At 50.7% G+C, this 13084-nt stretch overlaps 2 protein-coding genes across 2 annotated transcripts in view; one reads left to right on the forward strand and one right to left on the reverse strand.

Moving 5' to 3' along the window:
• Positions 1-12693, forward strand: part of Nmt1 (N-myristoyltransferase 1) — a 39401-nt gene extending 26708 nt beyond the window's left edge. Inside the window, exons 4-12 of the mRNA XM_006970572.4 lie at positions 712-830; positions 3736-3827; positions 5035-5151; positions 6095-6265; positions 7039-7147; positions 9438-9608; positions 10082-10249; positions 11199-11336; positions 12333-12693. Coding sequence (XP_006970634.1) covers positions 712-830; positions 3736-3827; positions 5035-5151; positions 6095-6265; positions 7039-7147; positions 9438-9608; positions 10082-10249; positions 11199-11336; positions 12333-12353 — 1106 coding nt within the window. The 3' untranslated portion in view covers positions 12354-12693. The remainder of the gene's footprint in view (positions 1-711; positions 831-3735; positions 3828-5034; positions 5152-6094; positions 6266-7038; positions 7148-9437; positions 9609-10081; positions 10250-11198; positions 11337-12332) is intronic.
• The window catches only part of Plcd3 (phospholipase C delta 3), a 61798-nt gene that overhangs the window by 23074 nt on the left and 25640 nt on the right, over positions 1-13084 (reverse strand). The gene's annotated exons all lie outside the window — the stretch shown is intronic.

Raw genomic sequence — 13084 nt, forward strand, 5'->3', positions numbered from 1 at the left:
AAGCTGTTCAGCATGGGACATAGTTCAGCTTTCCCAGACACTACGATAAATCTCCCGTGGTTGTGAGTTTACCCCCAAATAAGTTCCTTTGATCATTAAATAGACAGGGTGGGTTTATCCCAGTATCTGGTGCTCACGGCCTCCTCAAGGTCATAGGCAGGTGTAACAGTTCCGGCTGCCTGCCTCACTGGGGCGATGCTTCGGGGCGTGGCTCCAGCAGCTCCCACTACATAGGAGCCAAGGGAGATTTACAAGGATTTCTAGAAATGAGCCACCTTAGATCCCACAGAGTCTTCCCAGGTTTTCCATGCGTTGGACCTCAACTAGGGACCAACGGTGACTGGAAAAAGAGTTTACAGTTGCCAACCCTGGTTTGTTCTTCAGCTACATGGTTCCTAGGGACAAGGGAAATTAGCTCTGGTAATTTTTTTTCCTCAGATAGGGTCCTATGTAGCCCAGACTGGACTTAACCCCACTGTGTGGTGGAAGATGACCTTAAGTTCTGACCCTTCTGCCCCACTGAGTGCTGGTTATAGGCATGCTCCGCTATGCCCAGGTTATGTAGTACTGGGAATCACACCCAGGCCTTTGTGTAGTCAGGCGACCACTGTAGCCGGTGAGCCTCATCCCCAGCCCTCCAGTGAATGTTTCACAAGAGCTCCCCTCCCCATGCTGGAGGCTGACAGTTGACTCCTGGCTGTGCTCTTCTAGGTGAAGTGGTAAACACCCACGGGCCAGTGGAACCCGACAAGGACAACATTCGACAGGAGCCCTACACTCTACCCCAGGGCTTCATTTGGGATGCCTTGGACCTGGGAGACCGTGGTGTGGTGAGTAGGCCTGGCTTGCAGACGGGACCCTAGCTTCTGAGCCACAGAGGGCTGAACAAACCGCACCTGGTACTTTGTGGGCATGCCTCCGACTCCACACAGTAGTGGTTAGCATCTCATACTTGTAAGGCTGAAAGCTGTCCTCTCAAGTTTCCCATTCTTTTGTTTTTTTTTTTTCCGAGACAGGGTTTCTCTGTGTAGTTTTGCGCCTTTCCTGGAACTCGCTTTGTAGACCAGGCTGGCCTCGAACTCACAGAGATCCGCCTGCCTCTGCCTCCCGAGTGCTGGGATTAAAGGCGTGGGCCACCACCGACCGGCAAGTTTCCCATTCTTTAGTCTTTCCTTTTTGTCCCCCGTTTTGTTTCTTATTTATTTTTATTCCTTTGCTATTGCTTTTGCTTTCTTTTGTTTGTTTGTTTGTTTGTTTTGTTTTGAGACAGGGTCTCTATTATATAGCTCTGTCTGGCCTGGAGCTCATTCTGTAGACCAGGCTGGCCTTTAACTCACAGAGATAACCTGCCTCTTTGCCTCCCAAGTGCTGGGATTAAAGGCGTGGGACACTACTGCCCAGCTGAAACTTGTTACGTTTATGTGTTTTTATTGTGTGTGATGTATGTGTATGGACATACACGTGTGTGCAGGTCAGAAGACCTCTGTGGGGTAGGCTCTCTTCCTCCTGATGACAAACAGGTCAAGGTGAATGGGAAGCACCTTGACCCGCTGAGCCATCTTGCTGGCCCTGTGGTTAGTTTTTTTGAGAAAGGATCTTCCACTGTAGTCTAGGCTGGCCTTGAACTGTTGGCTCTCCTGCTTAGCCTCCCGAGTGATGCCATTATAGGAAACCTACCATGTCTGTTTTTTTATTTCTTGGTCTGTTTTGCTTGTTTGTTTGTTTTTGTGTTTGGTTTTTCAAGACAAGGTTACTCTGTGTAGCTCTGGCTGTCCTGGAACTTGCTCTGTAGACCAGGCTAGCCTCTAATTTAGAGATCTGCCTGCCTCTGCCTCCCTAGTGCTTAGCATTAAAGATGTGTGACACCACCATCTGGCTTAAAGATTTATTTTTAATGTGAGTTTGCGTGTGGGTGTCTGTCTGTCTTAGGGTTGTTGCTGTGATAAAACACCATAAACAAAAGCAACTTGGGCAGGAAAGGGTTTGTTTCAACTTGGAACTCTTGTCTCACAACTCCGTAACTGATAGGAAGTCAGGGCGGAAACAGGCTACTCTTAGGGAGGCATTTTCTCAATTAATATTCCCTCTTCCTAGATATGTCTAGATTGTGTCAAGTTGACAAAAACCAACCAGCACAGTGCATATGAGTTTGGGGGGACCCACAGAGGTCAGAGGCATTGTACCCCCTGGAGCTACGGTTACAGACGGTTGTGAGCCTCCTGATCTGGGTGCTGAGAAGTGAACCAGGGTCCTCTGGAAGAGCAGCAAATCCTCTCAACCACTGAGCCGTCTCTCCAGCTCCTTATTATTCCTGATATGTGTATGGGGGCAGCATGTGCACACCTGTGAGTGTGCACGTGCAAGGGAGCATCCATATGTTCGGTTCTTGTTTGGTTTTGGTTTTGAGACAGGGTCTAACTATGTGGCTCTAGCAGGCATGCACCTTGCTATATAGACCAAGGTGGCCTTGAACTCATGGAGCTCCATTTCCCTTCCAAGTGTTGGGATCACAGTCGTGCACCACCAGGCCTAGCTTTTGTCTTGGGTCTGTTTTTTAGGTAGCTGTCTGCTGGTTTGCAGGTGTGTGTCACCAGCGCCTGACTGTATGGTGCTAGGGACTGAACACAGCTCTGTGTGCCCTGGACTGGGAGACAAGTAGTCTGCCAGCTGCTCTCTCCCCCAGCCATGTTCTCTGTTCCCTTTGAAACAGTCTTATTATGTAACCCTGGCTGGCCTTGAATTTGAGTCAGACCTGCTTCAGGCCTGAGTGCTACCATTGCCAGCCTGCACCATCACGGCCGCTCCCCTCTGACATCAGGGAGTTAGGGGTTTGGAATTTTCTCTATAAGGAATGATGGAAATGTGAATAGTCCCCCGTCCTCCCCCTTAACTTTTTTGTTTGTTTGTTTGTTTTTTATTTTTTTGTTTTTTAGTTTTTCGAGACAGGGTTTCTCTGTGTGGTTTTGGTGCCTGTTCTGGATCTTGCTTTTGTAGCCCAGGCTGGCCTCGAACTCACAGAGATCCACCTGGCTCTGCCTCCCGAGTGCTGGGATTAAAGGCGTGTGCCACCGCCACCCGGCCTATCCCCCCTTCACTTTCAAGAGCCCTGCCCACCATACCTGGTTTAGGAAGAGATCTCTTTGGAGAGAGCAGGACCGGGAGCTAGGGAGACGGGAGATGGAGGGGGTCAGCGGTGGTGTACCTGTGGAGGTCAGAGGACAGCTCCATAAAGTCAGTTCCCTCCTACTTTTATGTGAGTTTCAAGGACTGAACTCAGGTCCTCAAACTTGCACAGTAAGTCCTTTTACCTACTTGGGCCAGCTGAAGGGATGGCTACGAAGGCTGAAAAAGGACAAAATCTTCTGGGCTAGACGATTAAAAAAAACCAAACTTTTTTTTTTTAAATATGGCTGTCAATAGTTCTTGACCAGCCGCCAAAATCATTTCTCCAAAGCATGTTCACAGAAAACGGGAAGCTTCCTCTGATGAATAGATGATAGTCTAATGCTGCTGTGCAATGAAGTGTGTGAATCTGCCCCCTAGTGGTTCCGGTTTTTATTGCAACCATGGGTACTTGAAAAGAATCTTTGCCATGTCTGGGATGACACGGGTTTGTGAGACTAGAGGTGGTTTTGGTAGTTAGCCTTGTGCTTTTAATGAAGCTGGGAGCTACACGGCATTGGGGATGGCTTCCACCTGGCAGAACACCTCAATGAGCTACTTATTTCTCTGCAGCTGAAAGAACTGTACACCCTCCTGAATGAGAACTATGTGGAAGATGATGATAACATGTTTCGATTTGATTATTCCCCAGAGTTTCTTTTGTGGTAAGTTGTAAGGAGTGTCTTTATTATAATTTTATCTAACTTGTAAAAGGTAGAAATTAATTTTTCATGGTTCTGGGGGCTAGGAGATCAAAGGCTCCAAAGGCTTAGTGTCTGGTAATGGCCTGGTCTCCAACTCCAAGATCTCTTCCAGTTTTAAGGGCAAAGCAGAGAACAGAACCCCAAAAGAACACAGAGTTCTCATCTTTCCCGAGAGCCAGTCTGAGTGGCAAACTGCTGTGTGCTTGAGTCCGTGCATCTGGAGACTTGCTTTAAGTGGTGCTTAGAACAGAAATCTTTCTTAAAATAGCCTGGCTGAGGGAGACGTGCAGAACTGGTACCCAGAAGCAAAGATTATCTACCATATGGTAACCTTTTCTAGAGAGAACAGTAGATGAGACCTACTAAGATTTGAAAGAAAAGTTCTTTACTACCTAGTTAATAAGCACGCTCAACTATAGGAAATAGCTTATCCTGGATGGGCCATCTCCTAGCCTGGGCTACATTTAACATCTAAGAAGCATGAGGCCAAAGTGGAGTGAGATCACCCCAATGGATAGGAAAAGCAGAAAGAGAGATGCTCTGAGAGGCAGGTGGCAAAGCCCAGGGTTTCCAGGTTAGTCCCTAACCACTGGCTTCCAGATGGAACTCCTGCATGTTCAGGCTCTGAGACGAACATAAAGGCTAGGCATGGTGACATGTGCCTGTAAAACCAGCACTTAGGAGGCAGGTAGACATGCAAATCTCTGTGCACTCAAGGCCAACCTGTTCTAAATAGAGGGTTCCAGGCCAGCTGAGGCTACATAGTAAGACCCTGTTTCAAAAAACAAAAACACAGAACCTAGTGTAGGTGTATACTTATGGCAGAACCAGGATGGTCACAAGTTTGTGGCCAGCCTAGGGTACATAGATAACCTTGTTTCAAAAAAGCAGCAAAGGCTGGGCTGTAGCTTAGTGCCAGAGAACTTGCTAGAATATATGTGCAAGATTGGGCACAATCTCCAGCATGACAGAGAAAAAGATGCTTTTGAGAAATGCCTGTGACTTGATTGTGTTGGAGTTTAGGAAGCCTTGGTCCTAAAGAAAATGTAGTTGTCAACCCCCAGGGAAGTGGTAGTCCAGGTCAGCACCCAGCACGGCTCTGGAGCCTAAGCCGCTCTCCAGCCTGCTGTAAGCGGGGCCACAGCTCCTGTCCCTGTCTTTGTTCCAGGGCTCTCCGGCCACCCGGCTGGCTCCCACAGTGGCACTGCGGGGTTCGAGTGGTCTCCAGTCGGAAACTGGTTGGGTTCATTAGTGCCATTCCAGCAAACATCCACATCTATGACACGTAAGCATCAGCCCTTGTCACCACCGTCCTGCCGCTCTGGGAGGGAGAACGCTGAATGTCTACCTATGAAAGGAAGATGGAGGGGCCAGTGAGGTGGAAGTGTCCATATGCTGGGAATAAAACTCATTTGGGAACCACGTGCTTTGCCATGCATGTTGGCTCTTTAATCTCAGCACTTGGGTAGCAGAGGTGGGTGGATCTCTGTGAGTTCAAGGCCAGCCTGGTCTACATAGCAAGTTTCAGGCCAGCCAAGGCTACATAGTGAGACTGTCTCTGAGTTGTAGCTGGTAGTTTTGTCTTTGACTTATGCTGAGGCCATCCACTTCTGCATTTCTGCCCCTGTCACATGGTGACACACTTGAGCAGCTTCAGAAATGGGCAGGAGCCAGTATGACCCAGATTTAGATGGTCTCGCGGTCATCTGCTGCAGTCTCTGGGTCTACAGGCTGTAGATTCTTGTGGGATCAGAATCTTAGAGTATCTGTCAGTAGTGGTACACACCTGTAATCTAAGATTACACACCTGTAATCTAAGCTGCATCTTGGGAGGTAGAAGAAGGAGGGTGGATGGCTCAAGGCTGGCCTGAGTTACTTAGCAAGTTCAACATCAAGCTCGTCTCAGATCTAGACTAGCCTTAATTTACTCTGGGGTTTCTTCATGCTGCTTCCCCGTCTGCTGCAGGTGCGGCTCCCCAGCCCACTCACCGGATTCCACGGGGAGGTGCTAGTGGTGCCTTCCGATAAAGGCATTCACAGGCTTCCCTTTTAAAGTAGGGGATGTGAGGCAAGCTAGAAACTGGCAGTGGGTGGGATCCCCAGTAGTGACTGCTGGGTGCAGATGACAGCAAAATGCACACTTCAGGTGGAGCTCTGCCTGCTTGAGGAGATTCCTATCGCATTGTGTGGGAAAAGCCTGTCAGTCAGCATTTTGCCTCCCTCTTAAGAGAGAAGAAGATGGTGGAGATTAACTTCCTGTGCGTCCACAAGAAGCTGCGCTCCAAGAGGGTGGCACCAGTTTTGATCCGAGAGATTACCCGGCGGGTCCACCTGGAGGGCATTTTCCAAGCCGTTTACACTGCCGGAGTGGTATTGCCAAAGCCTGTTGGCACCTGCAGGTAAAAATGTCTTCCTGTGGGTGTTGTGAATGCAGATGCCTGGCTCCAGCTGAGGAGTAACGTCACAGACATAGCATTGCCCTGCGCTGTGCCTGCTCAGTGTGGTGTGAGTGGCTGGGTTGCCAGCGGGAGCCAGGTGGAAAACATTCTGGGAATGTAGTAGAGGGTGTCATTCAGACCGGCCAGAAAGAAATTCTCAGGTCGGATTACCACCAGAGAGGAGGGTTTTGTTTTTTAAGGATGAGACCAAACCTGGTTTTTGTAGAAAATGCCTTTATGTTTTAAGTATTTGGCTCAGCTTCATTATGAATATTTTGTGGATCAAAGGGAGCTTGTCTGATCCCTGTGTGATCTAAGGACAGCCTTCACCTTGGAAAGTTGTTTGAAACAATCAAATAATCTCTGCCTAGAGAACTGAAAAAACACTAACTCCAGGTGAATACAGAAGAGGAGGAAGAGGAGGGTAAGCAGACCTGCCAGTCTTCTGGGCACGAGTGCCCATCTTCCACTGACCTGATTCCAGGATCAGAGTGTGCTCCCCAGACAATACTCTAACAAAAGAATGGCTTTTGCAATGGAAAAACAGGGAGAAAAAGTTCCCGGAGGGCCCATGGTGCTCAGACCCCCTGGAGGAAGCTGAGCTGTGCCTCCAGGAAGGGCCTTGATGAGTCGCTCATGACACCTGCGGGCCATCTGGAGGTCCCCTGCCCTTGTCCACTTAATGAGTGGGACTGGCCAGAGTCCTCTGAGGCCAGACATTTGTGTCCCCACAGGTACTGGCATCGGTCCCTAAACCCTCGGAAGCTGATTGAGGTGAAGTTCTCCCACCTGAGCAGAAATATGACCATGCAGCGCACCATGAAGCTCTACCGACTGCCAGAGGCCAGTGGTGCTCTGGGGTGGGGGCAGGAGTGGGGTGTGGGGGAGTTTCCATTAACCGGCCCTGGTCGCCAGGTTCTGTGTCTTCCTGTCTATAGGGTGTGCTTTTGTTTCATTTCCCTGCTTCTCTGGAATCTGTGCCTGGCTTAGCATCCCTGCTGTCTGCTGACAGGCTTGGAGAACACCACTCCTCTGTAATTTTAGCCTAGGTGAAGCCTAGATAGAAAATGGATCTCTCTACTGAACCTTGACCTCACCTCTGTCTCACATACTCCACAGACCAGTGTGGTAAGCTCTCAGGTGTCCACTCCCTTCTGCCAAGACAGCCGAGGGTGGAGCTTGTGAGGGAGGCCAGATTTTTTTCTTTTGGTTTTTTTTCGAGACAGGGTTTCTCTGTGTAGCCCCGGCTGTCCTGGAACTCTCTCTGTAGACCAGGCTGGCCTCAGACTCACAGAGATTCCCCTGCCTCTGCCTCCCAAGTGCTGGGATTAAGGGTGTGTACCACCACTGCCTGGCAAGAAGCCAGATTTCTAATCCCCCCCCCCCCACACACACACACCCAGAATGGCACTGAGAGATTGTACAGCCTGGAGTGAGCAGATCTTCAATTCTATTTTTGTTTGTTTGTTTGTTTGTTTGTTTGTTTTTGAGACAGGGTTTCTCTGTGTAGCTTTGCGCCTGTCCTAGAACTCACTCTGTAGACCGGGCTGGCCTCGAACTCACAGAGATCTGCCTGGCCCTACCTCCCGAGTGCTGGGATTAAAGGTGTGCACTACCACCACCTAGTAGGTCTTCAATTCTAGATCTCAGTTGTGTCTGCTTTCAGGTTCTGAGCTCTGAACTCTTAATTCCCTTCGCTGGCCTCAGCACAGCCAGGTGGCTGTCATCCGTACTCTGTGCTTGCTCAAAGGTCTGCTGACTGAATCGGTTGATCTGCAATGTACATGGGGTTCCTCACCTTGGCATGGGTCTAATAACGAGTGTGGGTGTGGATCATTGTCCTTGAGAGAGTGCCACACCGTAGTTACATACTGCCAAAACAGGTTTGGAAAACTGAGTGTGGTGTCTTGTGCCTGTGATCTCAGCAGGCAGGACCAGGAAGATGAGAAGTTCCCCCAGTCTTGGCATAGCAAGCTTGAGGCCAGCCTGGGCTACATAAGACCCCATCTCAAGAAAAAAAAAAAAAAAGAATGGAAAAGGTTGGGAACAAAATCAGGGGCTGTGGGGTCTGTCTTCTTCCCTGTGTCCTCCCGTCTCCTCTCCCTGCCTTCTAGGCAGGTAGAGCCATACTCAGGTGCTCCGCAATCCCAAAGAATGTATGGAGCTCCCTGTATTCGGTAAGAAACTGGCATGGGTATATTTTCAGGGTTGAGAAATCATTTTGGGGACTGCTGTGATGCATGGAGTCAGTAAGCATTTCCTCGAGAGATGGAGATTATCAAGGAAGTTTGAAGGGTAGGGTCCAGATTGGAGTTTGATGCACATGCATTTGTGTGTGGGAGCAATTGCCATTGTGTTTGGAGGTCGGGTCTCTCCTGTTTTCCTCTGTGCACGCCAGGCTAGCTGGCCCAAGTTATCCTCATTTCTGCTCTCTGCTTCTTCCTTCTCCCCATGGAGCACTAGGAGCAGAGATGTAAAGGTGCCACCGCGCCCAGCCCAGCTGAAGCTTTAAAAGTTGTGTCGGGCAGTGACAGGCATGTGTCATTTGTGTCACAGACCTGCTGTTTTCAGTGGACCAGCACGCCTGTGTGTTCTGAGCCTCCAGTGTTTGCTCACAGGATCATGTGGTTTCCGTCCACTGAATTCAGTTGGCCCTAGGGTAACAGGTCACATGCTTTGTGGAGAGTGACATGAGGGAGGACAGGAAGGCCTGTATTTTCTTAGGATAGACTAGAACCACGTGGATAGAAATGGGTGCCACAGCCTCTGCCCCAACATTAGCCCTGCCAAGGAGGGAGGGACCAGCCCGACTCCCAGAGACAGGCTGAGTCTGGGTGCCCCAAGGGTTAGGGGTGATGCTGAGGATGACCTGCATTCTATCCTGAGGGCCTGTGTGAGCAGGTCCAGAGTGGTAGGCACATCTGATACCACCTTTTGTTTTGTTTGTTTTTTGTTTTTTCTGAGACAAGGTTTCTCTGTGTAGCTTTGCACCTTTCCTGGAACTTGCTCTGTAGACCAGGCTGGCCTCGAACTCACAGAGATCCACCTGGCTCTGCCTCCCAAGTGCTGGGATTAAAGGCGTGCGCCCACCACCGCCTGGCATCTGATACCATCTTTGCTGTCCTCCTTCCAGAACCCCAAGACAGCTGGGCTACGACCAATGGAAAAAAAGGACATTCCAGTAGTGCACCAGCTGCTCACCAGGTACTTGAAGCAGTTCCACCTCACACCGGTCATGAGCCAGGAGGAGGTAGAGCATTGGTTCTACCCCCAAGAGAACATCATTGACACTTTTGTGGTAGAGGTGAGTTGGCCGTCCATTCCCAGAGAAATGGCTAGGTTTCCAGAGAGCTGGTATTTCCACGTTAGGCTTCCTGAAATCTCTGTTTGGTCTTCAGCAAATCAGGGTGATAGTTTGCGTTGTTGAAAGGACCCCTTTGATCCCTGCCTCTGCTCAATACAGAACAGAGAGCACTGTACCCCTTACCTTAGTCAGGCTACCTTTGCCGCTGCTCGAGCTAGTGTGGTCCAGATGCCAAAGCCGAAGTCTGAGGATGCCAGCCATGTGAAGACATCCCTGGCTATGCCCAGCAGGGTTGCTCAGCCCACAGTCCAGCCTGGGCTAAGAGCCCTTAGCCGGTGTGCTTCCTCTTGCTGCACATCCTGTTCCAATGTCCACCCATTCGCCTCCCTGAAAATGGTGTGAGAGGACCCTGGTCTCCGGGCTGCCTGTCTTTGCACGTGGGACAACGCCTGTTTATCTGATCTTCCCTTCAGAATGCAAATGGGGAGGTGACTGATTTCCTGAGCTTTTATACGCTTCCATCCACCATCATGAACCATCCAACACACAAGAGTCTAAAAGCTGCCTACTCCTTCTACAACGTCCACACCCAGACCCCTCTTCTAGACCTGATGAGCGACGCCCTTGTTCTAGCCAAAATGGTGAGCAATAGACCAGATGGTCTTGGGAGACTCGAAGGGAGGTCTTTTAGTAGTCGTGAGCACAGCCCAAGAGTTTGCTGCTGCTGGGCCGGTGGTGGTGCACGGCTTTAGTCCCAGCACTCTCGAGGCAGAGCCAGGCGGATCTCTGTGAGTTCGAGTCAGCCTGATCTACAGAGTGAGTTCCAGGATAGTCAGGGCTGTTACACAGAGAAACCCTGTCTCAACAAAAAAAAAAAAACAAGAGTTTGCTGCCATAGGCTGGGAGGCCTTGAGCTCCTAGGCAAGGTCCCAGCAGTTTTCAGCCAGCCACAAACTCCAGTCTAGAAGAGGACCAGGAGTCAAAGAACTCCTTGGTTGGGGAGCCCTGGGGAACCCCAGGCTTAGGGTTCTTTTGGCTCTCCGGCATGGGAGGGGAGCCTGCGCTCTGCCCTGGTGAGTGATTGGAGTGGCCGACCGGAAGACGTAGGTGGTCGGTCAGTCTTTTTGCCCTTCTCAGGTTTCTGTGCCCACCTGCACCCAGGCCAGCCTCTGGGCAGGCCAGTCCTTCTCCAGAACAGATGAATTGAGTGAGAGTTTAGAAGGGTCCTTGTCACAGCCTCAAGCAGCCTGTAGATCATATTGTACAGTCAGTCAGTGCACACCGAGAGCCTGAGTCAGCTTCCTAACATAGAGTGAGGAAGCTAACAGCACCTGACTTCTGGGGAGGAACAGGCCCCAGTGATGATCCACTCAGAGGGACCCTGAGGAGAGGCTGGCCTGTGGGCGGCCTGAGGCTGGCCTGAGGACAGTCTTGGGAAGTACATCTGGAGACCTCAGCGCTAACTGGAGTTTGCTAACCAGGTTGTAGCTGGAGCCTCTGAAGGAAATGCCCTCTGGCTGGCTGCCCACAGGACGGAGGGGAAGGAGGGAGCAGCCTTCCTGCCCTCATCTGTTGTCACTTCTCCTGCAGAAAGGGTTCGACGTGTTCAACGCACTGGATCTCATGGAGAACAAAACGTTCCTGGAGAAACTCAAGTTCGGCATTGGCGACGGCAACCTGCAGTATTACCTGTACAATTGGAAGTGCCCCAGCATGGGGGCCGAGAAGGTAGGTGTGTGCTTGACACAGCGGCCGAGCTGCCAGGCAGGGAGCTGACGGCTCAGCTGCAGCAGCAGCAGCAGCAGCAGCAGCAGCAGCAGCAGCACATCAGTCTTGCATCAGTCTGGGCCTCAGCAGCTGCTGCTCAGGCCTTAAAAAGTCGGTTCCATCTGACGGCCAGACCAGCGGGTGAGCACGGACAGGGCAGGAGCCTCTTTTCCTGTCTGTCGGGGCAGGGTGTTCTATGCTGTGTTTATTGTTTACTAGCGTGGAGCTAGAACCCACAGCCTCACATGTGCTAGGTAACTGTGCACCTTGAGGTTTTTTTTTTTTTTTTTTTATAAGTATTTAATTTAATTTGAGACACTGTGCAGCCTAGAACTTGCTGTGTAGGCCAAGACGGCCTGGAACTCACAGATCAAAGAGATCTACCTGCCTCTGCTTCCCAAGTGCTGGGATTGAAGGTGTGCCACTATACTTTGTTCTTTTTTGGATACAGGAGCTCACTAAGTTGCTCGGGCTGGCCTTAAACTCACTCTGTAGCCCAAGCAGACTTGAACTTAAGATTCTCCTGCCTCCTGTTCCCAAGGAGCTGGAATCACAGACCTGCACTGTCAGGCCCACGGTTTTGAGGAACTCCTGAGTTGAGCTGCTGTGGTTGCCATTGGGATCTGCTTTCCTGTCCTGGGCTGCCAGTCTCGTCTCAGGGTGGCCCTTTCTTGCCCCTTCGTCCCCCACCTCCTCGGGGCAGCCAGGCATGGGCAGTCAGTGTTTACAGCGCGCTGGCCATGAGCCGGGGGCTTTGGCAGCGTTCAGCTTTCCTTTAAGCGTCTGATAGCAGTATGCTATCAGAGAAGGCTGGGTACAGAGCCTGCGCGTGGCGTCTGCTCTCCCACAGCACCCGTTTTCCTCTGAGCTCAGTGGGCCTGAACCACAGGACTGGGGAGGCAGGAACGCCCTGGACATTGTCAACTCAACGTGCCCTTTCCCCGCTGGCTCTCCTAGGTTGGGTTGGTGTTACAGTAACCAGTTGCCAGTGAGATTCTGGATAAAGCCACTGAGATTTCAAACCAGGAAACGGAACCCCCCACTTGTTGGTCCAGCTTTCACAAATGTGAGATCTCTGGCAAACAGAACAGAACTGAACCGGCTTTACCAAACCGCCAGCGAACTGGACAATTCCATTGCAGTGGCGTAGGCTGCGTGATGTCACCTTCGGCCATGTTTCTGGTCTCCCTGTTTTCAATGAATAACATCCTCGTGCAGCCACGATCAAGGGAATGTAACTGCTGAACCTAGCTCGTGATTGGCTTATTATGGAGTTAACGGGTGAATAATAAAAGTATATATATTATATATATATAAATATTTTAAATATCTTTCATGTTCCAAATGTACAAGGATGTTTGGTCTCTAATGAGAAAGAAGCTGAATCCAGTCATTCTTCGAAATTAGAGCCCGGGGACAGTGGCAGACAGACGTGTATTGGCACAGCTATTGTTTCTTCAGAAGCAGGTGGCTGTTCTCGGGGAGCAGGAGAAAGGGGATCCTGGGAGCCTCGCCCAGTTCCCCTTGGAATTGGCTGCCGGACTGGCTTTGAACAAGGTGGGAAGGAGGAGGACTGCCAGCTCAGGGGAGGGCTCGGGTCTCCGGGATGGCAGGACAAGCTGGGGCGGGGCCGGCCCTGGGCAGAGGCCACTGCTGCATTCTGAGACTAGGAAGTTGGTGACAATCATGGAACAGTTCATTAACCGAGT

Source organism: Peromyscus maniculatus, chromosome 8, assembly GCF_049852395.1.
Source record: "Peromyscus maniculatus bairdii isolate BWxNUB_F1_BW_parent chromosome 8, HU_Pman_BW_mat_3.1, whole genome shotgun sequence".
NCBI classification, from domain to species: Eukaryota; Metazoa; Chordata; class Mammalia; order Rodentia; family Cricetidae; genus Peromyscus; species Peromyscus maniculatus.